General features: G+C 45.5%; 1 protein-coding gene across 4 annotated transcripts in view; it reads left to right on the plus strand.

Annotated features, from left to right (window-relative positions):
- Positions 1-25721, plus strand: part of Uaca (uveal autoantigen with coiled-coil domains and ankyrin repeats) — a 93269-nt gene extending 67548 nt beyond the window's left edge. For 2 of the 4 annotated variants that reach the window (XM_006971460.4, XM_006971461.4), the window contains exons 8-19: positions 713-894; positions 2206-2243; positions 5147-5215; positions 7096-7203; positions 8808-8840; positions 9731-9829; positions 12793-12829; positions 13904-13956; positions 16113-18830; positions 20314-20466; positions 22111-22176; positions 25536-25721. In XM_006971460.4, coding sequence (XP_006971522.1) covers positions 713-894; positions 2206-2243; positions 5147-5215; positions 7096-7203; positions 8808-8840; positions 9731-9829; positions 12793-12829; positions 13904-13956; positions 16113-18830; positions 20314-20466; positions 22111-22176; positions 25536-25607 — 3628 coding nt within the window. In that variant the 3' untranslated portion in view covers positions 25608-25721. The remainder of the gene's footprint in view (positions 1-712; positions 895-2205; positions 2244-5146; positions 5216-7095; positions 7204-8807; positions 8841-9730; positions 9830-12792; positions 12830-13903; positions 13957-16112; positions 18831-20313; positions 20467-22110; positions 22177-25535) is intronic. The other 2 variants (XM_016003634.3, XM_076576414.1) reach the window with 1 other exon arrangement.
- The last annotated feature ends 625 nt before the right edge of the window (positions 25722-26346 follow it).

Genomic DNA, 26346 nt, shown 5'->3' on the forward strand with positions numbered 1-26346 from the left:
CTAAGGATGACCTTGGTCTTTTGATCCTCAGGTCCTATCTCCTGGGTGCTGGGATCACAGGCATGGCATGTACAGCTCTGCCTACTGGTACTGGGGATCAAACTCGGGGTTTTGTGCATGCTGGGCTATGTCCAGCTGGGCTCCCTTAAACAGGGCATTAGAGCAGAATCTGCTTCCCTCCACTAGGGGAGGGATTTGTAGGGAAAGTTCGTGTGACATGGGTCAGTTCACCAGAAGCGTTTGAACAGTTGGGTTTTGAGCAGATTGGGCGGCAACTATAGTTAGGGAACATGTTTGCAGTGATTACTTATAGGACATTGAAGAAGTGGACTAAACTAGGTTAATTTAGTGGTTGATGTAAAGCGTATAAGATGATGGGAGGGCAGGTGTGGTGTACATGCGTGTAAGCCCAGCCCTGGGGTGGAGGCAGCAGGCTCAGTTCAGGATCATTCTTCACTGCACAGTGAGTTCGAGGCTGACCTTACAGCAGCAGAAAGAGGTGAGATTTTTCTCTCTGCTACTAAACACAAAGCAACAGGATTTTTGTTTATTTTAGAAATGTAATGAGTAAAAATACAAGACTAGAAAGTAATGTCTGAATCCATATGAAATATAACTTCTTGAGGTTGGAACTGCCCTTTTTCCTAGCAGGGTACTTCTGGAATATTCTATGGGATCTCCACAAGGTCTTGATTTTTCAATCTGCTTTCAGGACGGCTCTCATGCTGGGTTGTGAATATGGTTGCAGAGATGCTGTAGAAGTCCTGGTTAAAAATGGTGCTGATGTGACATTGCTGGATGCCCTTGGCCATGACAGTTCTTACTATGCGAGAATTGGTGACAATCTGGACATTCTGAACCTGCTGAAGACAGCGTCAGAAAACACCAACAAAGGTGCCAGCAGGTTTCTTTTAAGGGACTTCATTTTTAAAACGTTTGCAAGTTTTATTTTGAATTATGTGTGTCTGGGTACTGGTTTGTGCATGTGAGTGTAGGTATCTGTGGAGACCAGAGGAGGGCGTAAGATCCCCAGAGCCCGAGCAGTTGTGAGCTGCCGTGTGGTGCTGGGAGCCACACTATTGTCTGATTCCTCAGCTTCCCCCGATCACTGTGGATGAACTGAGGAAGAAGCGGCAGCGGGAATATCCTATTTATATTGTAATGGACACATGAAAACTGCCCATGCTAATGTTTTAAAAAGGAGGAGTGGGGTGACCAATGTTTATGCTTACCAAGGTTTTTATTTCTTTCTTTGAGATACAGTCTTGGCCACTGTGGAACTTATGTAGACCAGGATGGCCCCATTGAGATTCTAGGGTTGTTTTGTTTTAATTTCTTTAAAATTATGTGTATATATATATATATATATATATAGGAGGCGGAGGAGGTCGTACACTAGTGCAGTTGCCCACGGAGGCCAGAGGAGGGTGTCAGATCCCCTGGAGCTGGAGTTACAGCAGTTATGGGCTACCAGCTGTAAAGTGACATGTAGGCCACCTTAGTTCTGAACTGGACCCTTTCTGGGCATGCTTTCTCATGTAATGCATTTGGAAGACTGTTTCTGCTTAAATATTTTTGTAGTATAATTTTTATTGATGCACAGAATTCCATTTATTTAAATTTAACGTAACAAAGCAGCTTTTGATGGGTGGTGCTTAAGTTATTTAGTTTTTTACTGATGTGTATGTAAATATTTTTACATATTTTATAATCACCTAGATCAGTTGCTGGAGGGCTGGAGGGTTAGCTCAGTGGTTAAGAGCACTTGCTGTTCTTCTGTATGACCTGAGTTCAGTTACTGGCACCCAGGTTGGGTGGCTCACAACTGCCTGTGACTCTAGTTCCAGGGGATCTGATGGCCACTGTGGGTACTGTATGCAGGTGCCCCACCCCACACACTCATATATATATATAAAATAAAAAATCCTAAAAAGGTCATTCCCTACAATTTGAATTATTGAATTATAGGATATGCATGTTTATTGAAAATTTTGCATGTGTTGATAATTACCTTTCTATTTATCTGAATATCGTCATTTAAAAAATCTTTGTTAATTCACTATTGTTTTAAACATACGTTTTGGGAGAAAACTAAAAAGTAGCAAGCTGTAAAGGAAAATTGGATGTTGTCTCAATGGTATAGTTGGGGAATGCCTTTTGCCTGAGTTATGCACTGTCTCATGGATTTTCTCTTTAAATTCTTAGGGAGAGAACTTTGGAGGAAAGGACCATCTTTGCAACAGGTGTGCCTTTATTTTTATTTTAAAAACAATCTTATTGTACCCTTTAACTAATGTCTTTCTTACAACTGGGTAGTGGTTCCATGGTTTTGAGTTTAACCACATGTTGTTTGCCTCAGGTAGTCAATGCCCGGGGAATAGGTCTCAGAGCATGAGGTCCTATGTAAATACTGTGTCACTCAGCTTGAGACAGGGGACATTAACCACAGTGAAGGTTTCCAGTAGGATGTCGTGTCCTAAATGGGGCCTTGAACATCCTTATTGAGAATTTTCAAGGGATTTTAGCCTTAACAACAGAGCCGATTATACTTTTATAGAAGATTCTTCCAGTGAAATAAGAAATGAAGGAAAGAGTGGACTTGTTTTCGTGTTTGGAGACAAGTGTCCTACTGTGTAGCCCAGGCCGTCCTTGGTCATGCTGTTTTCCTGTTTCAGCCTCCCCTGAAGGCTGGGATAGCAGGCATGTACTAACCTACCCGGCTGAAACTGTTCAAAACTGGGTATATGCTGTGCTTTCAATACCAGTTAAAGGTTTTATTTCTTTTTAGTGTCTTTTCTGTATGCATTCAATTGAGGGCTTGGCTAATTGAAAAAAAAAAAAAAAGCATGATAACAAATTTTAACAAATCTCCCGTGACCCCAACCCCCTCTTGGTGTCCCAGTTTGAGTGAAAGCCTTAACCTGGTCTTCTCATCTCTCCAAGTTAGAGTGGGGTTTGGTTCACGACACCTGGCTCCAAAGCTAGTGCTGGCAGTTCCCCTCTTCTGCTGGCTGCTCCCTTCCAGGCCCCCCACTTTGCTCTCCTGGGGGAGTCTGGCCACTCCCACACCCCGAGGAGGAAGGAACCAGGTACTTTGCTAGTGTCTTCCATGCTCATCACATCATCCCTCTACCTCCCCGCCATCTGAAGGCCATGCCGCAGCTGCCACGGGGCTTCTGTTCACTCCATCAGAACGTTCTCAGTGCGCACTCATGCATGGGTCTTGTCTGTAGATGTTTCTGTCTGGAGCAGCTGCTTTCCATCTTCCCTGCTCCCCAGATGAGCTAAAGAGTGGAGTTCTGAAATGCACATCGATTTAAAATAAAGTGTTATTGATTATCAGTATGGAAATGAAACTGTGATGGAGGAATCATCTAAGCGGATGCAAGGAGTCAATATTTTGCTGGGAACAATAAGACAAATGGCTCCAAACTCCATGTTTGATTTATTGGATATATTTATAGAGATCAATTGTGGATTGGATTTGTTCCTTGCTGAGAGACGTGTGTCCAGTGCCAGAGAGCCCAGATGTAGTGGTCAAAGGCAGGCTGGCTCGCTTGAATGCATGTAGGGTGCCAGTTGCCCTTCTGAGTGCCGAGGAATGTGTGGTGTGCCGAGTCCCTGCCCTCATGGAGTGCTCTGGTTAGTAACAGAGAGGACACACAGCATCAGGGCAGACCTGTGAGGAAAAACTTGCAGGAGGGATAAAGATGCAAAGGGCAGGGCTGTGAGAGAAGGGTCTTTGGGGAAGTCCCAAGCCCCTGCGGAGGGTGACGGTGTGACAGCGGCGGTGTGCACAGGTGTGAAGAGGCCAGGAGCCAGATGAAGGCGGCTTTTGTGTGGTCAGGACTTTGGATGTATCTTGTCAGAGGACTTCTGTCCAGCAGAAGGCAGGATGGAAGTCCCCAGTCAGTGTGCAGATCCCCAACCCCCACCCCCGGGAGGCAGAGGTGCCTGGAAGGTCCTGAGTAGTGTGTGTGAGCCTGGCAAGGTGAGAGTAGACGATGTGAGTGAGGTAAGAAGGGAAGGAGGAAGAGATGGTCAAATGGAGTGAATGGAGAGATGTCAGGTGGCATTTGATGAATGAAGTTGGGAAAACAGTGCAGACCAAATTATGGCTGCAGTGCCTCTGTAATGGAATCCTGCCTTCTCATTCTCCATCCAGACCTATGGTCAGATGATGGTTTAAAACCTGATTAACCAAAACTCAAACCAGTAGTATAAAATAAACCAAAGCAGAAACACCTTGAACTAGTAGCTTTAAAAAAAGTGACAACAGTCTAAGAACAGAGAAGTCGCTCCCTGGCTTAGCCATTGTGCCTATTTAAAGACGGCTGTGGGGGACAGTAAGGGAGATCATTGGCCCCCTTGTCAGCCTCTCCGTTGTGTCTTTGTTAGAGCAGATCTCTAGGCTGGAATAGAGTTTCACAGCAGCAGCAGGTGCACAAAAGCAGACGCACACCCAGCGTAGTTGTGTGGAGTTCTTTGTGCAGCTCGGCTGCACAGTGGTCTGCCTGTCCCTTCACTGGCTGCTGGAGGTTTTGTTCCATGCTCAGAAAAGTAGAGGCCCACACTGTCTCAGTCAGCATGATTTCCTCTCTTCACCGACATTTTTAAATGGGTTTCTTCCTTTGGGTGGTGGGTGGAGATTTATAGAATGACATTTTTGTTCTGTGTCTCTTACATATTTTCCATTTTAAACGTTTGTGCCTTTAGTTAAGATGCATCCTTAGTAGAAGTTTATAATTCTGATTTGCTTAGGGTCTGTATCGCCTAAATGTTCCATTTGTGAGTTTTAAGTGGAAACACTGCCACCTTGTGGTGGGGATGGGGAAATGTAACTTTGGAAGAACTGAAAGCTACTAATAGGTGTAATACCGGTCAAGATATGGTTCTTAACCTGGGGGTTGAACAGCCCTTTCATAGGGACTGCATATCAGATATTTACAATTCACACAGTAGCAAATTTACTGTTATGAAGTATCAACAAAAATAATTTTATGGTTGGAGTCACCACAACATGAGGAACTAACTATATTAAAGGCTCGTAGCATCAGGAAGGTTGAGAATCGCTGCCTTAAGAGAAAGTGTACTTTTCTGTCACTTCATACATTCTAACCTGTGTTTTCTTAATGTTTTTCCAAAGCGGAATTTGTCACACACTCAAGATGAAGGAAACCTGAAGTCAAATCAGAGGGAGCATCCCAGCTTTCAGGTAAGAAGGGAAGAGCAAGCATAGGTTACCTACCTTACACAGCATCGCAGGGCACCGGAGGACTCAGCACACACAGGAACTTGCTGCCAAGTGCGGTGCCAGAGTTCAATCCCTGGGTCCTGAGTAGTGGACGGAGAAAGCCCACCTTCAGCAGGTGACCTCCCACACATGTGCCGTGGTGTTCTCTCTCTTCCCAAATAAGATAAATACATGTAATTCAAGAAGGAAAATGATTTGAATGTTGCCTGTGGTGGGAAGAGGAGAACAAACAAGATAAGGGTGAGGTGGGTGGGGGGGCATTAGGAAAGTTCTCTGCGGTCTGTGGCCGGCTTCTCAACCGGCCCTTCCTTAGGAGTTGACTTTTCTTATGAATGTTATATAATTCAATCCTATAACATTGAAAACAAACATGTGTGATTTAATATACCATTGTCATATAAACCATACATTTATGTTCATTTTAGAAAATTATGGTGATAAAAGTGAGAGCCACTAATGTCCAGGAAATAAAGCCTGAACTTAAAGTAGTATTTGTTTTGGTTAAGAAAAACAGTTCTACTCAACTAACTACCTTTCATGTTGGATAGAGTTATCAGGAGGAATTAGTACGTGGCTTATGTTGGAGAAAGAGCCTAATTAGTTGCCTTGATTGAACTAAACTGAACAGCTGCTTTCGGCATGACAGAGTGAGACCATTTGGTTCGGGCTTCACTTTGTCATGTGGCATTGAGAAAGTAGACGGTAGCTGGGTATGGTGACGTATGCCTGTGTTCCCAGCATTTGGGAAGCTGGGGCACAAAGATTGTCGTGAGTTCAAGGGCAGCCTGGGCTACCGAGGGAGATCCTGTCTCCAAAAAAGGGCTTTGGGAGTGGGTGAAGAGATAGCTTAGAGGTTAAGAGCACATAATGCTTTTACAGGTAACCTGAGTTCAGTTCTCAGCACCCATGAAAGGTGGCTCACAACCTCCTGTACCTCGAGCTCTTGGGGATCCAGCGCCCTCTTCTGACCTCTGGGGGGACTGCACTCTGGCGGGGGGATGTAAGCCCTTACACACACACACACAAACTGAAAACTTAAAACATGTGAATGGAGCCCTCATAGAGGAGATTATCATGTTTTATTAGAGCCACCATAGAAGTATGAGTTTAGGAAAAGAACTGGGATGTCCTTGTAAGTTGGGACTTCTTCAGCGAAAGCTGGACAGTACACCTCCTGCTGCTGCTTGGCTTCCGTGAGTTGCTTCTGTTTTTCATTTACCACAGTGACAGTTGTGTGCTCTTGCTTCCTCGTACTCCCCAGCTATTACAGCAGTGATATTAGTGTTGGTTTTTAGATTTCTCAGTCATGTGGAAGTTGTTAAAACTGTTATATGGTGAGCAGCCAGGGATGTGGCTCGTGGCAGGCGTGTGCAGGGCCCTGGGCTTGCAACCCAGCAGCCAACGAAGCGAAATGCACAGAACACTAGAAAAAAGGAAAGATTGGTTTTTTATTTTATTTATTTTGTATGTGTATGCATGTGTGTGTGTGTGTGTGTGTGTGTGTGTGTGTGTGTATGTGTGTGAGTGTGTGCATGCATGTGCATGTGCATGTGAATGTGGGTGCCCATGGAGACCAGATCTCAGGTCCCCTGGATCTGGAGTTGCAGATGGTGTCTACTCAACATGGATGCTGGAAACCTAATTCAAGTCCTCTCCATGACCAGAAGACACTCAACTGCTGAGCCATCTCTTCAGCCCCCCACATACAAAAAAATTTGTATCATTTATACTTAAAACTGTTTTCTCATTATACATCCATATTTGATAGCAATGTACTTTCAAAGTCTTCCTGTTTCAATGCTCTGTTATGTTGATTTATTATTATTTTTTAATTATTAAAGGACCTAGAGATTGAAAATGAAGATTTGAGAGAGAGGTTGAGGAAAATTCAGCAAGAGCAAAGAATACTCCTGGATAAAGTCAATGGCTTACAGTTACAGCTGAATGAGGTAAACAGTCTGCATTACAAAAGAAATCCAAAGCTCCTTTAGCACCTGTGACCATCGCCCACAGTCAGTCTTTGCCCGTGGCCTGTCTCTCACGTCAAGGTCCTGAGGAGGGAAAATTGGGTGGTGGCCCTTGCTAGGAGTCGCAATCTTATTGGTGCCAACCTCTCCACTTCAGACATTCAGTGTTACACCTATGAAGTAGCATCGGACAGTTGGCAGGCTGACAGTGGGCATGTGGATGAGAGGACCGAGCACCATGGGCTGCTGCCCCTGAGAGGCCTTCTTGTGGGAGATCACGCTTCATTGAGTTTTGAAAGGAAGCCAGATGGGGTGAGGAGGTAGTTCAGGGGCATTGTTCCAAGCAGAATCACAGAAGCAGTGACATGTTGGTGCATCCTCTGGTGTGTACAAAGTGGGGTGTATAGACCAGAGAGGTGGCTTAGCAGGTCGAGCATGTGCTGCTCTGGCAGAGGGCCTGCGTTCGGTTCTCAGCACCCACACCCAGTGCCTACAACCACCTGTAACTCTAGCTCCAGGGGATCTAACATCCTCTTCTGACCTCCACAGGCACCTGCACTCAGGTACACATGTGCTCACACAAACACACAAAAATGCACATAATTAAAAATAAAATCCCTTTTCAAATGGATGTGTAAGAAATTTCAAATGCAAGAAATGTCTGTAAGTCATTACTTTTAGGAGGAAGGAGGAAATACTTGTAGTCCGGTTTAGCTGAGTCTCTCTTTGAGTGCATGTCTTCTCCAGGATGAGTTGTCATGGTGAAGTCTCAAGTGATGCTTCTGTTCATGGGGAAGATGTAGGCCGTGGTTGTCCTTTCAGGGGTAATGGTCTCCGCTCTTGCAGTGGACTTTAGATACTGAACCGAGGCGCCCTTAGCTGGCAGGCCCGATTGCATCATCCTGCATTGGAGCCGCTCTGTCACACTCAGGCATACAGCTCCTCAGTTCTCCACTCAGTCTTGACTTGAGGGAAAAGCAGTGTCAGGTATCCGAAAAGAGCCTCAGCCCCAGGATGTGGGTACCAAGAAGACACTGAAGAAGCATGGAAGCAGTGGATTGTGCAGGGAAAGGAAATCCCAAAATGAAACCCCAAACTGTCCACTGTTAGTGTGTATTATCCATAAGACAGGAGGGTGTTTTATCTATGAGTTAAAAATAGGATGTTTTAAAGAAGGAACATTCTGATTCCAAAAGTAAAACTGGAAATGTCCCACAATCTCGGGGAAGGTATGGACTTGGCAAGTGTGGAAGGCTGGAGACGGGAGAACAGATGGAGCAGCAGCCTCTGAGTTAATAGGTGTCCCAGAAAGAGAAGAGAGACGGAAATCCACAGGACTGAGATGATTGGTGGAGGAGGAAGAGCGTGTGAGTCTGGAGACCCTCGACTCAAGAATCAAAAATGTTCTTGCCATTAGTGCGTCGGATGAACGACAGCTCACAGGGCAGACATGGCGCCCAGAGACCTATCATCATTGTCCCCAATCTTAAAGATGTACACCACTCATTCTCAAGATATTTCCTAGGCTCATGCTCTTTAAGGAAAACTTTCAAGAGCTAAGATGCATTTCTTCTTCTTACCTGTAGGAAGTAATGGTTGCTGATGATCTGGAAAGTGAGGTAGGGTGCCACGTTTTATTTTAAAGCCTATAGATGCCTTGTAAATGGAGGGTGGTACTAAAGTGAAGATTTAGGTCCTGATCGGGGTGGACACGAACATTCTATTTCTGGGCTCTATATAGTATAGACAATGTATAGAACTTGACATAGTATAGACTTTATATATAGATGTTGTACATAGACCTCTACATAATATGGACTTTATGTACATAGAACTTTATATACATAGGACTTTGCACATTTTACTTATAGACTTTATATAGTATAGACTTTACATATGCCTTTGGGTCTGGCTAATAGAACAGCATAATTCATCTGCATTTTTTAAGATGTATTTATTTATTATGTGTATGGTATTCTGTCTGCATATATGCATGCAGGCCAGAAGAGGGCACCAATTCTCATTATAGATGGTTGTGAGCCACCATATGGTTGCTGGGAATTGAACTCAGGACCTTAGGAAGAGCAGCCAGTGCTCTTAACCGCTGAGCCATCTTTCCAGCTCCATCATCTGCATGCTTTTGCAGCAACATCTTGATTACCAAAGTAAAAATTTTAAAGGGAAAACAGAAGCTGTGTGCAGCTGGAAGACTGTTTTGAATGTAGTTTTCATGAAACTTGTTAAGGAAACAATCAATTCTAATTATAAAGAAGATGTCTGGATATATGGATTTAAAACAATGAAATTTCAAATGTTTTAACAACATTGCTTGTAGAGCTATATTTTATTGGTATATTTCTATAGATTAGAAGCTCTGCTAATAGTTAAAATCTACCAGATTGGAGAATCCTTCCAGTCCCCAGTATAATTCCAGTTCACATTTTCAAAGTAAATGTTTACCCAGTTTCAAACGTAGGGCCAATAAATCTATTTTTCCTTCCCATTTCAGAGAGAAAAACTGAAGTCCCTTTTGGCAGCTAAAGAAAAGCAACATGAAGAAAGCTTAAGAACCATCGAGGCTCTGAAGAACAGGTGTAAATACTTTGAGGTACAGAAAGATGAAATTATTTCCTTTTCTCCTCCTCCTCTTCCTCCTCCTCCTCCTCCTCCTCCTCCTCCTCCTCCTCCTCCTCCTCCTCTTCCTCCTCCTCTTCCACAGTGGGTAGTGGGAATGGGGCCTGGTGTCAGAATTGAACTTGAATTATAAATCCACTCTTTACTTAATGTCCCTGAGTTTGTGGCCACCTTGGCAGAGCTGAGATAGCTTCCCCTAAGTGCATGGACTCTGTAGGCTAGGGGAGAGTGTGGAGGTGACTTTTAGCAGACTCTCTTCCCTAACCTTCTTCAGTGTTTATTTGTACTTTTTCAAAACCTTATGTATTGTTTTAACCTGGGAACTTACAGCAGTGTGACTATAAAAATAGGAAAGTGCCGTGTAAGTGAACAGCGACACCCACACTCCCAGGAAGGGTAGGGTGCTCTCGGTATAGTCAAGCATGAAGATGCTCCCAGGCTGCTGCAATCTTCTCTATTTAGATCTGGGTTGTGATCAGACAGATGTGCACATGTGGAAGGTCATTGAACTGCACAGGTAATACTGGGATACTTCAGTAAATTTTGAAATTTAGGACAAAATAGTGTTTTATTTTGTGAACGCCTTGGAAAGTTATTAGAAATACAGCTTCATAAGCTTAAGACTAAGCTGACAATATCACCTTCTGTTTGTCTTCACAGTGTAAGGTTGCCTGTGAAATCAAGCAGTAGGTATGTTTTCAAAGCCCTGGCTGTAGATGGGCACTGCTCTGTGCAACATGTGTGCATTGACACACATGTAATCCCCACAGGGAGGCTTCATTTCTGTCTGTACTTAGAGGGTTATAGGACAGAGATTTCCCCAGTAAGGGGCTCGCTCATGTATGGGAAATGACAGAGCAGGCCTTGAACCAGGCATCTTCCAGCTTCTCTGCTGTGCCCCTCACTACCTAGGGCTGCTAGTGTGTTCATCAGAGCCTGACACCTGAGGTTTGGATGCCATTTATTTTTTCAGTTCTAGGAGGTAGATTCAGGATATCTTAGAAAATCACGTTTTTTTCTGTAGCCTTAGACAAATTTGTCAAGTTACGACTTTCAATAAGGTTGTGATAAACTATAGGAAATTAACTTTCTTATCTCAAACCAGTATGTACTTTTTATAAAAATTGTACTTTCTATGTATGGGTGTTTTGCCTGCCTGCATGCCTGTGCACCACATACCAGGGGCCCACAGAGGCCAGAAGAGAGTGTTGGATTTCCTGGGACTGGAGTCACACACAGTTGTGAGCTGCCATGTGGGTGCTGGGAACCAAAGCTGGACCCTCTGGAAGAGCAATGAGTGCTCCTAACTGCTGTATTCAATTATTTTTAAATAAAAAATGTAGTTAAGGTAAAAGTGGGTGTGTACTCTTAGTGTTAAGGAGCACCTGGCCACGGTCTTCTCTTTCCTTTCATAATCTGTGTGTTATTTCCTCCTTCAGTGGCTGCAACCATGCTATATGTCCTGTTTAGTCACTTTCCCATCAGGACAGTGGGGACATTTTCCTCAGTCAGTGCATGTTCATCGTGATGAATTTTTATATAGGCAGATTTTTTTTTTTAAGCAAAAAGAAAATCTCAGGGCTTATGTACATGTACTTATGAAATTAGTCATTTAATTCAGGACTCATCGTTTACAGTAACTCTCCATATCCATGTTCCTGAACTCTGCATCCATAAATTAAAGGACAGTAAATAAAAAATAATGGGGAAATTTCTCTATTGAACATGTGTAGGTGTGTTTCATCTTGTTATTTTTCCATACACTAGTATTCCAGAGGCATTTACCTGGAAAAATAACATGCAATTCCATACACTAGCTATTTCCATGGCATTTACCGACTGCTGGACATCATACATAACCTAGAAGTTAAGAAGAGATAAGAAAACCAAGTTAAGGGCTGGAGATATGGCTTAGAGGTTAAGAGCACTGACTGTTCTTCCAGAGGTCCTGAGTTCAATTCCCAGCAACCACATGGTGGCTCACAACCATCTGTAATGAGATCTGGTGCCCTCTTCTGGCATGCAGGGATACATGCAAATAGAATACTGTAAACAATAAATAAATAAATCTTAAAAAAAAAAAAAAAAAGAAAACAAAGTTAAGTTTTTTAAACTCCTGTATGGATTGTGTCCTCCCCCATACACACGTAAGTCCATGTAGTGGATGATTATAGGCTTCAGTACTAAATCCTGTGTAGCATGAACAGCTTACCTGCGCTCACATGTCCATCGCCCTGCATCTGGGGTACGACATGGAGGTGAGGTAGTGTAATTGTGAAATGCTGGGCTGGAGGTGACACTCACTTAGGTGTCCCATACTGGGCTGTGTTTACCGCCTCCTGAGCTCAAGGTGGGCCTTGAACTGTTGGAGCTGACACTGCCCGACCCTGGGAGTATAACGTTTCCCCTCGCACTAGTCTCCAGACATCCTCACTTGGGAAAAGGGACGACCCAAGTGTGTTTGAACCCAGGGTACCTGAAGCAGCCCCCTGCCTTGTCCTCACCGATGGCATTCTGCCAGGTGCAGCCTTGTGACTTGGCGACAACAGTGGTCTGCATCATCGCAACAGCTCTGAAAAGAAGGGATTCCAGTACCCCGGAGTCAGTCCCAGCTGTGGGAATGGAAGTGAGTCCTTGCTGTGGCCGTGACCACTTCCTTCCCTCCCAGGCGCAGCACTAGCAAATGGGAGGCATCAAGGTGTCATTCTCCTTATGTTCAAAGCACTGCACTTCTGTTTGTGAAAGTGCTTGCTCCCGCTGACCCTGACTGTGGCTAGCACTCAGTCCTTTCCAGACTCAGGTGGAGCAACACCCCAGAGGAGCAAGGCAAATCCAAAGGTGTTTTCAAGGATGGAATCCTTTAGAACTAAAGTAGAACATTTGGCAAATCAGGACCATGTACACCTAAAACATTGAAATTCACACTTCTCATTTCAGAGTGAGCACTCAGTACCCGGAAGTTACTCCAGTAACCGTAAGTATGAACACATGGGCAAACAGGGATGGCTGTGCCTGTAGGCTGTACGCCCCCATACACGGTGCTGCTACTGCCCAGTGTCAGCAGCCTGTCTCCAGGTTACACCCCAGCAGATGGAGAGGTTGGCTTGGATGTGCACTCGGCCTCTATAGTGAAATGTGGTGGGCACAGAGGCCCTGCATACAGTGCCCAGGAGACCAGAAGGGAGCTTGGAGTCCCTGCAGATGAAGTTACAGATAGTTGTGAGCAGCCATGGGGTGCTGGGAATCGAACCTGGATCCTCTGGAAAAGCAGCCAGTTCTTTATATCACTAAGCCATCTCTCCAACTCGGGATTTATTATTATTATTTTAATGGAAAGAAACAAATGTAGTTTTCCGATGGGGAGAAATTGATCTCAGTGCAAATAAGTATTTCACATGTTCATAAGCAATTACTTATTTACTATTTTGGGATTACCCATAATTCATCTCCTCTTTTTGTTCCCTAGTTTGATAGTTTCTCTAGAAAACCTATCTTTTTGCTTCTCTAGCTAAGATTAACAATAGTGTTAACCTATAAATTTGACTGATTATACATTTTATAGTAATCCTATAGCCTATTTAACCTAACAGTCTTACAAATTTCTTTTTTAAAAGTATTTATTTTATTTTAAAAATATGTGTCTCTGTGTGGGTAAGTATGCCCACAGAGGCCAAAAAAAAAACGGGCATCAGATCCCCTGGAGCTGGAGTTAGAGGTGGTTGTGAGCCACTTGATGTGGTGTTGGGGACTGAACTCATCCTCTGGAAGAGTAGCGAGTGCTCCTGCCCACTGAGCCATCTCGGCAGGAAGTCTTGTGTCGTTCAGAAAACCACCCTCAGTACCGCTGTGCACACACTGTAGGTACTTTCCTTTTACAAATAGAAACCATACGAAAGAAAGATGGCTGCTTAAGAACAAGAATAGCTTTATATTGTACTGCTTTTGTTTTTATTACGTAATAAAGGGCAAGAAATTATACATATTTTTAGCCCACACTAAGCCAACTTTGGCACGAATATTTAAAATGTCATTTATTGGTTTCATTTAGGAAAAGAAGACATGCCTCATAAACAAGGTCAGATGTACCCCTCCGACGCTCAGGTGAGACTTTAGTTACTTAACTTAAAAACCTAACTAAAGGGGCCAGTGGTGCTTGCCTTGCAGGTGAATCTTTAGGAGTTCAAGGCCAACCTGGTCAATAGCCAGCCTGGAACATAGTGAGACCCTGTCTAGAAAGAAAAAGAAAACAAACAAACAAAACCAAAAACCAAAACAAAACCAAAAAAACCCACCACCACCACCAACAATTTTTTTTTTTTTTTAAAGAAAACATTTGGGTCTGTCTAAAATGAAGACAACTCTGTATATCTACTAAGTATGTTAGCACTGAGTAAGGTTTTCATGGTCAAAGTTGGTCTTGCTTTTTCAGGTTTAATAAAAATACCTATTGCTGTTTCTGGGGTCCTCTAGAGAGTTTGTGGTGTCAGTTTCTTAACCAAGAGGTCAGACTCTCTGCTCTGTGCTCTGATCTTCAGCCTCCACCAGGAGTGTTGGCATTTCCATGTGCCATGTAGGAGGGCACAGGTGTGAATCACTCAAAAGTAGCAGTTGGGCATTGAAATGTATTTGTTCTTTACAATTAAATATTTATCCTCTGTTTTGAAGATTGACTTCAAAATGGAATTTCCAAGAGGCAGAATATTGGCTCACTTCTTACCTTTTTGCCTGGCGTGTGTGAAGCCCTGGGTCCCATCCCCAGCACTGCAGAAACCTGGTGCACTGGCCCATGTCTGTGAGCTCCACACTCGGGAGGGGGAGGCAGGATGAGCAGAAGTCAAAGGTCAAATGCAGAGTTTTTTTGAGGGTAGCCTCCCCTACTGAGACTCTGTCTCAAGAAAAGAAAAGAATAATAATGAAGGAGTGTGTGATGGACACCCATGAGTCTTCAGTGAGGGGAGGAGGTAGGGTCCCCAGTGTTTGGGAAGACTAGAGAAATATTTGATTGTAATAATCTATAATAGCATGAAAGCTGTGACTCTGTATACATAATTTCTTGGCAAATTATACTACTGTTAGTCCAAAGATAATTGAGCAATTGAGAGCTAGTCTAGAAGCAGGCCGAGGCTGGTAAAGTATTCTATGCTGGCAATTTCTTTCTCTTGAAAAAGAGTGAAGGAGTTTCAATGTACCCAAATAGCTTAAAACAAAACATTCTGCCCGTTGAAATAATAGGATGTCTCATGGCCCATGGCATTTATTGATGAATTGGTACTTATATAAAGATCATTGTTGCTACATTAGAAAAGTAAAAATACTTATATTGAGTCTTTCATGATTATATGCCCTGATAGTTGAACTATCTCTCTTAGAAGTTCAGTTATACTTATTTTTTTTGGTCAACATTAATTAATCAAGGGAACAAGGTAGCCATCAAATTTTATATTAAGATTATGTGCTAAGATTTCTATTTATCTTCTTGCTAGAAGGAAAATACATGCCTTTTTTTTTTTTTTTTTTTTTTTACTTGATTGACATTTCCCTGACAATTCTCATACAAGGTGGGCTTATTTTGGTGGAATTTTTAAAATTTAGAGAGCATTCTACTGGAGTTAACAGTGAAAGTGCTCAGATGTCACATATATTTTATTAGAAATTTAATAACGTGTATGCATCAGCCAGATGGCTTAGCTGATAAAGGCATCTGCCTGCAAGCCTGATGATGACCTGGGTTCGAACCTTGGGACCCACACCATGGAAGGAGAGAAGCGATTCTCACAGTTTGTCCTCTGATCTCCACGTATGTGTGCCTCACAAAACAAGTAAACAAACAAACAGACAGAAGTTTATTTACATATTTAAGATTCAGTACTTCCTTGGGGGTTCTGATGCTTTGTTTTAGAACCGGAAGTCTAGGCAGATAACATAATGGAATAGTAAGTATGTTTTTCTAGAACTGGTGGTGTGCTTATGTAGTGCAGACAGGCTGAACTGAAAGGAAACTGAGCCCAGGGGCCACAGCTATTTTCTTTAGCAACTGACTGAAAAATTCTCAATGTTTTAAGTGTTTTGAGGAAATCCTACCCAGAACTGTTTTTCTTCTTATAAAATTGATGTTTTTCCCCACACCCATCTCTCCCATCTTACTAGTGTGAAAGACCTTTGACTGGCCTTGTAGATGGTCTAGAGCCCTCTCTAAAATAGAAGTCACTCCAGTGTCTTCTTTAGGCCCCGTGATTGACGTCTGTTTTTATTTGCAGTGTACATCCCCAGGTGTACCCGCCCATCTGCAGAGCAGGTCCATGTTAAGACCTCTGGAGCTCTCCTTACCCAGTCAGACCTCCTACTCTGAAAATGAGATTTTAAAGAAAGAGTTAGAAGCCATGCGAACTTTCTGCGAGTCGGCGAAGCAGGACCGACTGAAGCTCCAAAACGACCTGGCCCACAAGGTGGCCGAGTGCAAGGCCTTAACTCTGGAGTGTGAGAGGGTCAAGGAGGACTCGGACGAGCAGGTAAAGCAGCTGGAAGACGCCCTCAAGGACGTGCAGAAGAGGATGTACGAGTCCGAAGGGAAGGTCAAGCAAATGCAGGCGCACTTCCTGGCCCTGAAGGAGCACCTGACCAGCGAAGCCGCCATGGGGAGCCACCGCGTCACCGAGGAGCTGAAGGAGCAGCTGAAGGATGCACAAGCCATGTACGAAAGCGCTTTGGTGGAGGTGGGGAAGCTGAGGAGCCAAGTCAAACAGAGCGAGATGCTGGTGGAGGAGCTGAGGAGAGACGGAGGCAGGCTGGCGGAGGAGAACAAGAGGCTACAGAAGGACTGCAGCACGTGCGAGCTGGAGCGGGAGAAGAAGGGGAGGAGGGTGCTGGAGTTGGAGGGCCAGCTGAAGGAGCTGGCGGCGAAGCTGGCCCTCTCCATCCCCAAGGAGAGATTTGAAAGCATGAAGAGCTCGTTGTCCGGCGACGTCAACGAGAAAGTGAAAAGGCTGGCCGAGGTGGGGCGCGACTACGAAAACTCTCTGGGGGAAATCCGACAGCTGAAGAGGGAGCTGGAGAGCGCCAGGGCCAAGCTCGCCCAGCACGTCAGGCCCGAGGAACACGAGCAGCTCAAGAGCAGGTTGGAGCAGAAGTCGGGAGAGCTGGGGAAGAAGGTCACAGAGCTGACCCTCAAAAACCAGACGCTACAGAAAGAAGTGGAGAGAGTCCAGGAGGACAACAGGCGTCTCAGCCAGCAGGTGCACAGCCTCACGGTGGAGATGGAAACGTGCTTCGTGCCTCTGAAGGTCAGCGAGGAGATGAAGAAGTCCCATGACGTCAGCCTGGGGGATCTGAATAAGAAGCTTTCCGACGTAACACAGAGGTACACGGAGAAGAAGCTGGAAGCGGAGAGACTGCTGGTGGAGAGGGATCGGCTGACTAAGAATGTCAGCCGCCTGGAAGCTGCGTTTGTAGCTCCTGAAAAACATGAAAAGGAGCTGATGGGTCTGAAATCCAATATTGCGGAACTCAAAAAGCAGCTGTCTGAACTTAATAAAAAATGTGCTGAGGACCAGGAGAAAACGCGTGTACTCCTGTCTGAAAACACTAGTTTGAAAAAGACTCTGAGTAGCCAGTATGTGCCCGCCAAAACCCACGAGGAGGTCAAGGCCTCTCTGAGCAGCTCGTTGGAGAAAACCAACAGAGCCTTGCTTGATGCGAAGAAAAGGTGTGACGACACCAGCCAGGAATTTTCAAAACTACGAGATGAGAATGAAGTATTGAGAAGGAACCTGGAGAACGTTCGGAACCAAATGAAGGCAGACTACGTGAGCCTGGAGGAGCACTCAAGAAAGATGAGCACCGTGAGCCAGAGCCTGAAGGAGGCGCAGGACGCCAACACTGCCATCCTGGCCGACTACCGCCGCGGCCAGGAAGAGATCCTTACACTGCATGCTGAAATCAAGGCCCAGAAGAAGGAGCTCGACACCATCCAGGAATGCATCAAGCTGAAATACGCTCCCCTCAGCCGCTTGGAAGAGTGTGAACGCAAGTTCAAGGCCGCGGAGAAAGGACTGAGGGAGCAGTTGTCAGAGCAGGCGCACAAGTGTCATGTCAGGGATGAAGAGGTCAAGAAGGGCAAGCAAGAGAGCGAGCGGCTGAGGCAGGACCTTGCTGCCCTTCAGAAAGAGCTGAAGGGTAAGAATGCTCTGGTGGAGGAGGCCAGGGAGACGGAAAGGGTGCTCAGCGGGAAAAATGAAGAGCTCAACAAACAGCTGAAGGACCTGTCCCAAAAGTACGCGGACGTGAAGAGCGAGAAGGAGAAGCTGGCAGAAGAGAAGGCCCAGCAAGCCTCCGAGGTGCTCGCAGCCCAGAACCTCCTGCAAAAACAGCCCGTCCCGTTGGAGCAGGTGGAGGCTCTAAAAACATCTCTCAACAGCACAATCGAGCACTTGAGGGAAGAACTGAGGGGTAAACAGAGGTGTCTGGAGAAAGAGCAGCAGACAGTGGGCAAGCTCCAGCAGCTGCTGGAGAATCAGAAGAACTCCTCCGTGCCCCTGGCAGATCACCTGCAGGTGAAGGAAGCCTTCGAGAAAGAGGTCGGACTCATGAAGGCCAGCCTGAGAGAGAAGGAAGAGGAAAGCCAGAACAAAACCAAGGAAGTCTCCAAGCTCCAGACAGAGGTTCAGAATACCAAGCAGGCCCTGAAGAATTTAGAGACCAGAGAGGTTGTCGATATGTCGAAGTATAAAGCCACAAAGAACGATTTGGAGACCCAGATTTCCAACTTAAATGACAAACTGGCCAGCCTGAACAGGAAGTACGACCAAGTGTGTGAGGAGAAGTTCTCTGCCAAAGACTCGAAGGAATTGCTTCATCTCAGCATTGAGCAGGAGATCAAGGACCAGAAGGAGCGGTGTGACAAGTCCCTGACGACAATCATGGAGCTCCAGCAGAGGATCCAGGAGTCTGCCCAGCAGATCGAAGCGAAGGATAATAAGGTAGGCATGGCGCAGATGGGTGGCTGTGAGGAGGAAACCCTAGTGTGGGGCTGTGTGGTAGAACCCCACAGACAGGCCCACCAAACCGTTAGTTACGCACGGCCCTTCCCATTGACTATTTCTGTGTCAAACTCTAAACTGAAAAAGCACAAAAATCAAAGGCCTTCTTCTTTCTGTTCCCTCTGCCTGCCGACAGTTAAAGAAAAAGGAGAGAGTAAGGCTCACCTCCTTGTGGTGACGAGTCAGAATCTAGTGGCTTCTGACTTCGAGAAGTCAAGGTCACTGGGAACATCCAGACTCTCCTTGCTCACCCATACCAGTCCTCTGAGCCCAAGGCACCTTGCGTTCTGCCCATGGGTTTCTACAGACCTGGCCTGGGGTGTTTTGTCCTTTTTGTGGCATGCTGTGTCCTGTCACATGCCATCTTTACCCTGAAGTCCACAGTGGCCCAGTCTAACCTATGCTCGACAGTTCCTCCAAAATTGCAGGCTTTATTTTAGCCTTGCCATTCATTAAATTAAAACATTTTAGAAGCGAGATTTATAATTTATCCTTCCCTCTTGGTTTTCTTCCTTATGGTCCAATTTTACAGAATTAGCTACGTAATAATATCTTTGAAACTGGTAGATGTCTAGTTTGTACCATGGAGATGAAATATGAAGACTGATCACAGTTTAATGCATTCACTAAGCAATTATGAAATGGCCTCTACCCGCTGGGAAATATGGAATGAGTAAAAGCAGGCTCATATCCAGCCCTCCACAGCAGCCTGTCTCCCCATAAGATCCAGCATTTCAATCCACTCGGCTTATGTGCGAAGTCGTTAGGATTCAGTAGCACATCATTGTGATAGCTAATGCCTGCATCTCCGTACACACATTGCCAGTTAGTAAACAGTATAACTCCTGGGACTGCAGAGATGGCTAAGCAATTAAGAGCACTTGCTGGCTGCTCTTCCAGAAGACTTAGCACCAATGCTGGGCAGCTTACAACCCCCTGAAATTCCAGCTCTAGGGGAAATGATGCCATCTGCTGGTCTCTGTGGGCACTGCGCGGGTGTGCACACACACACAGAGATCTTTTTAAAACTGTTTGAATAAATAATACAACCTTTGATGGGAAGAAAAAGTTAATTCTGTGTATGCTTGAGCCAAGCTCTTTTACTTTTCATGCTCCATCTAATAAAACCCCTTTCCAGTGTTCAAAGCACCTCCTGGAAGATATAGTTCACATGCCTCAGAGGCCCTTTCATCCTCATACGACACTAAGTTCATGATCCAATCCTTGGATGTGCATGATGTTTGTTCTCAATTTGGTGCTGTTTTCGCAACAAATTTACCGAAGGGCACTGTAAGAACAGTGTGCTGCGTGCTCTGTTGGTAGAGCCTCGGCAGCATCACACCTGCCGCTGGGCTCACTGGGCAAAGATGTCCATCCGAAGTGATGGCATGTTTTCCTACCACCTCTCTCTATCTCTCCAAAGATAACTGAACTTCTGAATGACGTGGAAAGACTAAAGCAGGCACTCAACGGCCTTTCCCAGCTCACCTACACCAGTGGCAGCCCCAGCAAGCGGCAGAGCCAGCTGGTGGACACCCTGCAACACCGAGTGAGGGATCTGCAGCAGCAGCTGGCTGTGAGTGTCCAGGGCACTGAGGGGCGGGGCCGGCTGAGTGAGTGAGTGTGAGTGTGGGTGTGGGTGTGTCTGTGTGTGAAGCTTCCGTGTAGCTGACCTCACATTCAAGTGTGTAATCTTTGTTTAATGTTATTACTTATGGTATGATAGTGTTGTTTATTTGATGCCTACTGTATGCCACTACAATAAGCATTCCGTTACTTTCTCTCTAAACTGTGCCTCTACCACCGTTCTGCCAAGCAGGGTAGTTTAAGGAGACGCCCTTGGCTCATGGTTCTGGAGCGGCTGCTTCGGGTGTGGACCTTCTGGCTGTGTCGCACCTATCACACAGGAGAAGAGCGGTGGGAGGGGCCGGACTCAGCCCTCCTGAGGACCCCATTCTTGATGTCATTATCCACATTAGAGCTAATTGCCTCTCCCCTCTGGGCACTGATGACTGGGAACCGTTTCTAACACGTGAGGTCTGGAGCACACTCAGACAGCTCTTTCCGAGGCAGGAAAGCCCAGCCAGCAGCCAATTGGGAACTGGTTCCAAAGAGGAAGGAAGAACTAGGCCTGAATTGTAAAGCGTGTTGATGGGTGAATGGAAGGTAGAGGATCTTCCAGGCCACGACAGTAGTGTGAAAAGACCCACTGAGGTGGAGTCTAGCCACTGTGAGCAGAGGGTGACAAAGGGCAGGCCTGGCGGTGTCCTAGAGCAGACAATCGGTGTGTGTGTGTGTGTGTGTGTGTGTGTGTGTGTGTGTGTGTGTGTGTGTGTGTCTCGGCAGTAACCACACTCGGTGCACAAGCCTGGCAGCCCTGACGAGCGCAGTCAAGGTGGAGGAGAGAACTGCTCCTTGGAGTCGTCCGCTATCTCCATGTGTGCCCACGTTCTCCTTCCTATTCTCCACTCCTCCTCCCACATTCAAGCAATAGTAATAATAATAATAATAATAACAATAACACCAACACAGTTTTTTTTTTTTAAAGACCTGAGCTTGAGAGATGGCTCAGCAGTTAGAAAGAAGCATATTCTGTCTGCTCTTGCAGAGGACTCAAGTTTACTTCCCAGTACCGCATTGAGCGGAGCAGCTCACAACAGCGTATAACTCCAGCTCCAGGGGATCTGATGCCTCTGGCCTCTGTGGGCTCTGCTCCCCGCCCCCACTTAAAATAAATATTAAAAAAGACTCGGCTTTTACTACTTGAGACTGAGTTGTGGAGGACTTGGAAGGCCAAGCTGAGGAGTTTGGGTTCTCTCATAAGGAGGCAACCCCTGGGGTCTTGGAGCCACCGCTGATGAAAGGGAAGAGCTAGCTCACGACGAAGGGGACACAGGAAACAAGATGGGAAGCTTTTGAATGGCCTGAAGCGTAAGCTGGCAAGTTCATAGCAGTAGAGGTAAACTGAGGCAGCAATCCCCTGTAACTTGGGATAAGTGGTATTGCTTTCCTAGTCGTATTCCTATGCATTATGGGAAAATCTTACGCTGGCTCCATCATAAGTAATTCAGCATCTGTGGTTCGTTCTGAGAGTGGCAGGAGCCCTTTAATAATCTGCCAGTCTGCAGCAGGAGGTCTCGGGACAGCATTGCCACAAGCCTCCTGGGCTTGCAGATGTGGGTGCTGGTGTTCTCATCTGTCCACCTTCCCACGGTTCTAGGATGCTGACAGACAGCACCAGGAAGTCATTGCTATCTATCGGACGCACCTTCTCAGCGCTGCACAGGTAAGAACTGCTGTGTCTTTGGAAAGACTGTTCGTGTCGGAGAAAAGTAAAGTGCTGTTTTTATTTTTTGAATAAACTTACATGAATGTAATTGACATTTGAAGTTGCTCTAGCCCATATGCTTATTTAAAAATAATTGTGTTTCTTTTAATCATGGCTTGCATATCTCCCAGAACAATTTACAAAGCTATAGAGCAACACAACATCTTAAATTTAGTGTTGTCTCCATCTGCCTGTCACTCATCTTCTAGACAGTTTGGCAACACACGATGGCAGCTCACGTTAACAGTGTCGCTAGCTGGGATAATGCCGCCTTGACATCGCACGTGGCTGTCATCGGGAAGAGGGAGAGCAGGGGGGCCGCATATGTTTCCTGGTGGTGTAGGGGGGTTCTTTGAAGTAGGAAAAACTTAGTCTGAAAGGAACAAAGGGTGCATGCATGGAATTGTAATAATTAAGGAAAATTGGTCCGATATGAGATAATTGATATTTCTTTATGGAGCTTTAAACTTGGCGAAGCGAAAGACTGTAAATCCTGTTCTTTAGTGGTGTTCTGAGAAAGCCTTTTAAAAAAATCACGCTAAGGAAATGGTTAGGGTGCAAAAGATGGGTGGTTACTGCTCTGTGGCAGCCATGTGAAGAGCGTCTCCCGAGTTCTCAGAATAGACGGTTCAGGAAGATGTGCTGCAAGAGACACATGGTGGGATGACGGGTGAGGGATGATAGGAATGATTTGGATTGGAAAAGTGTTAGGCCACACTGTTCTGTAAAAATAAATAAATAAATAAATAAAAAGAGGAAGGGGGGAAGATGGGTGCTGAGAGCAAATTTCAAGGAAACATTTTTTTTTTAAAGAGAACTTAATTAAATAGTAAACATACCCTCTGACATCAAACTCTTAAAATCAATAGTCTACTCTTTCTGCAGGGATGGAGGGGGCACTGAGAAAGAGGGATAACATTTGAAGGATGCTTCCCTGCTACTTTTTTGAGTGGGTAGGACATTGCTGAGAGCTGAAAGATGATTTCAATTATTAGAGCCATCAGTGGGCAATAATTGTGGAACATTTATGAGGGGAATTAGAGAAGCATAGAGCAGGCTGAAGAGATGGTAAATGGGTAAATGCACTTGCTGGTCAAGCATGGGGAACTGGGTTCGGATCCCAGAACCCATGTAAAGAGACAACCATGGCTGTCTGAGTGCCTATAACCCCAACTCCCAGGGAGGTGGAGACTGGGATCACTGGGACTGCCACCAGCCTAACTCTAGGTTCAGTGAGAGACCCTGTCTCAAGGGAATAAGGCAGTGTTGGAGTGATAGAGCAAGACACCCAATGTCCTCTGTGCGTGCACATGTGTGCCCCCACACACACATACATACACACACACACACACACACACACACACACACACACACACACACACAGAAACTTGATGTTAGAAAGGATGAGAAGCATCCGGGATGGGAGCAGAGCAAAAAAAAATGACAACTTCACAGACCTTTCTCTGAAACCTATAATGATTTTCTGCTGAGTCCTAATGAAGCAACAGCAGCAGCAGCAGCTGACATCTGAAGTTGTCTTGCTGTCTGGCATCGTACAGTTAACTATGGATCCAGTTTAGTCAACTGTGGCTCACGTCTGAAATTGAAACACACTGCTGCTGTAAAAACAGATTTGGGAGGCAAAACTTTTTGTGTTCATGGACGCGTCCTTCCAATACCTGTTGAGATGTTCCAGTAATAAATTAATAAAAAAAGAGGAAAGGAGAAGCGTGTAAGCCTACCACAGACTTGCATCTGTTTAGCCCTGCTACTTTAAAAAGTGTGTGTGGTTGCACACGTGTGAGTGTGCAGGCGCGTGTGGAGGCCGAATAGGACACGGAGTGTCTTTATTACTCTGCGCTCTGTCTTATTGCCTCTCACTGAACCTGGAGCTCACTGTTTGAGCGAGGCTGGTCAACCAGAGAGCTCTTGTGATCCACCCGTCTCCATCTCAAAATGTTGCGGTTGCAGGCACGTACAGCCTTGCCCAGGGTTTTTATGTGGGGGCTGGGGATTCAAACCCAGAGCCTCCCATTTGCACAGCCACCATTCTTATACACTGAGCCATGTCTCCAGCCCCTACTTTAAAATTTTTAAATGGTTTCCTTTACAATATACATGACGAACACACTCAACTTTGCAGCAGGGGAGATGCCAATGTATAAGAGGTACTTTTAGCTACAGTGTCAGCCAGGTGTTTGGAAGATGGAGTCTTTTACACTCTGCTGGCTGGAAAGTGTAAATTGTTATTTCTAGTAAGGAAAGGTTTGTAGTACTTTGAAAAATCAAATATTGAACTGTTTTGTTGTTGTTGTGGTGGTGGTGGTGGTTTGGTTTTTTGAGTCAGGTCTCATAGCCTAGGCTGCCCTTAAATTCCTGATCCTCCTGCTCCCCCCCCCCCCCCCCCCCCCCCGCCCCACTTCCTGAGTGCTGGCGTTATAGTTGTTCACGATATACCCAGTGCTAAACCTGCCTTTTGAGCTAGTTATTTCTTCTCCAAGTGTTTGGTGATATAAAGAGAGACAGAGACAGAGAGAGACAGAGACACAGAGACAGAGACAGAGAGAGTGAGTGTGTGTCTTAAGTGTCTGACATTAGGGAAGAGGCAAAGAAATGGAATGTCTATATACTGGATACTACATAAAACAATGAACAGTTAACTGGCTCTGGACAAAGACTGCTGGGACACCAGGTGAAAAGGCAAGCAAGCTGCGGAGATGTGTCACCTTGCTCTGTAAAGTCATAAGTATGGGGATTATCACTCTCCTTAAAGTGTCAGGGCAGGGAGGTGGCTGAGTGGACAAAGCCCTTCTCATGCAAGCTTGAGGACCAGGACCAGCGTTCAGATCTCCAGCCCCACAGAAATGCAGAGTGGGTATGTCAGGAAGCCTCCAAACGCAGCTGTCAGGAAGGAGAGATGGATCCCTGGCGCAAGCTGCCTAGGGAGACTCACCAGAAAGTGGCAAGCTCTGGTTTCAAGACAGACTGCCTCTCTATAGCAGGCGGAGAATGTTTGAGGGTGCACGTGTGCACGCATACACACGCTTGTAGGTTACTCTGTCTCTAGTGTATACAGCCTGCTCCGCAGAGACCATTGCTGTCCGTTGGTTTACTCGTAAGTGTTAAGTGCCCTCCTGTGTGCTCACTCCTCATGGCCTGATGCCTTTCTTTCCACGGTTGGGTTCCTGTGGGCTACCCCTCCCATGGTGAGGGTCCACCTGTGAGACACAAGCCAGATGTGCCCTAGGATAAAGGCTTCCCTTCAGAGTTCAACAGAGATGACACATGCTGTTTCTTCCCCTCTTCCTTCTCTCCAGGGTCACATGGATGAAGACGTACAGGCGGCCTTACTGCAGATCATACAGATGCGGCAAGGCCTTGTGTGTTAGCGTCAGCTGACCGGGGCCTGTCCTGCTGGTGCTTTGCATTCTGGGTGCAACTCCATGGCTCTTCTGGGCCTTACTCTGATAGTATCAGTAAAATAAAATATATTTTGTTCTGTTGTTGAGTTTTATTTTATTTTATTTATGAAATAGGCATGTCACTGAGTTTTTCTGTCAATTCAAAACTTAGATTTTGTATACGTTCATTTCACACAGTGGCAAACGGCATGCACTTTGCCTTGCTTCAACTACATCTTTTCTATTTATACTTTTAAAAATTACATCTGAAAAATGGTTGAGTCCCTAATAGAATGTGAGCCATTTGAAGGGGTCCATATGAAAAGAGGGTTAGGCTAAAATAAGCACTCAAAGATTGATTTGGAGAAATTAATTTAGCTGTTAGCTACTTTTAAGAGGATCAAAAGACCTTCCTGGGTTGAGGAGATGGCTCAGTCGGTAAGTGCTTGCCAGGCAAGCCTGAGGATCTGAGTTCAATCCCCAGGGCCCCGTTCCCACCCCCAGACACAGCAGTGTGCACCTGTAATCCCAGCACTGAGGAGGCAGAGAGCCTCTGAGCCCATCCAGTCTAATCAGCCAGCTGTGGTCCAGAGAGACCCTGCCTCAAAACATGAGATGAAATGATTGACGGAGATGTTAGATGCCAGACTCTGGCCCCCATGCGCACACATTTGCACACATGTGCTTACGAACATAAATCATTTTTCTCCTCGTGATCCCTAAGCCT

The sequence above is a fragment of the Peromyscus maniculatus genome, chromosome 7 (assembly GCF_049852395.1).
Source record: "Peromyscus maniculatus bairdii isolate BWxNUB_F1_BW_parent chromosome 7, HU_Pman_BW_mat_3.1, whole genome shotgun sequence".
Taxonomy (NCBI): Eukaryota; Metazoa; Chordata; class Mammalia; order Rodentia; family Cricetidae; genus Peromyscus; species Peromyscus maniculatus.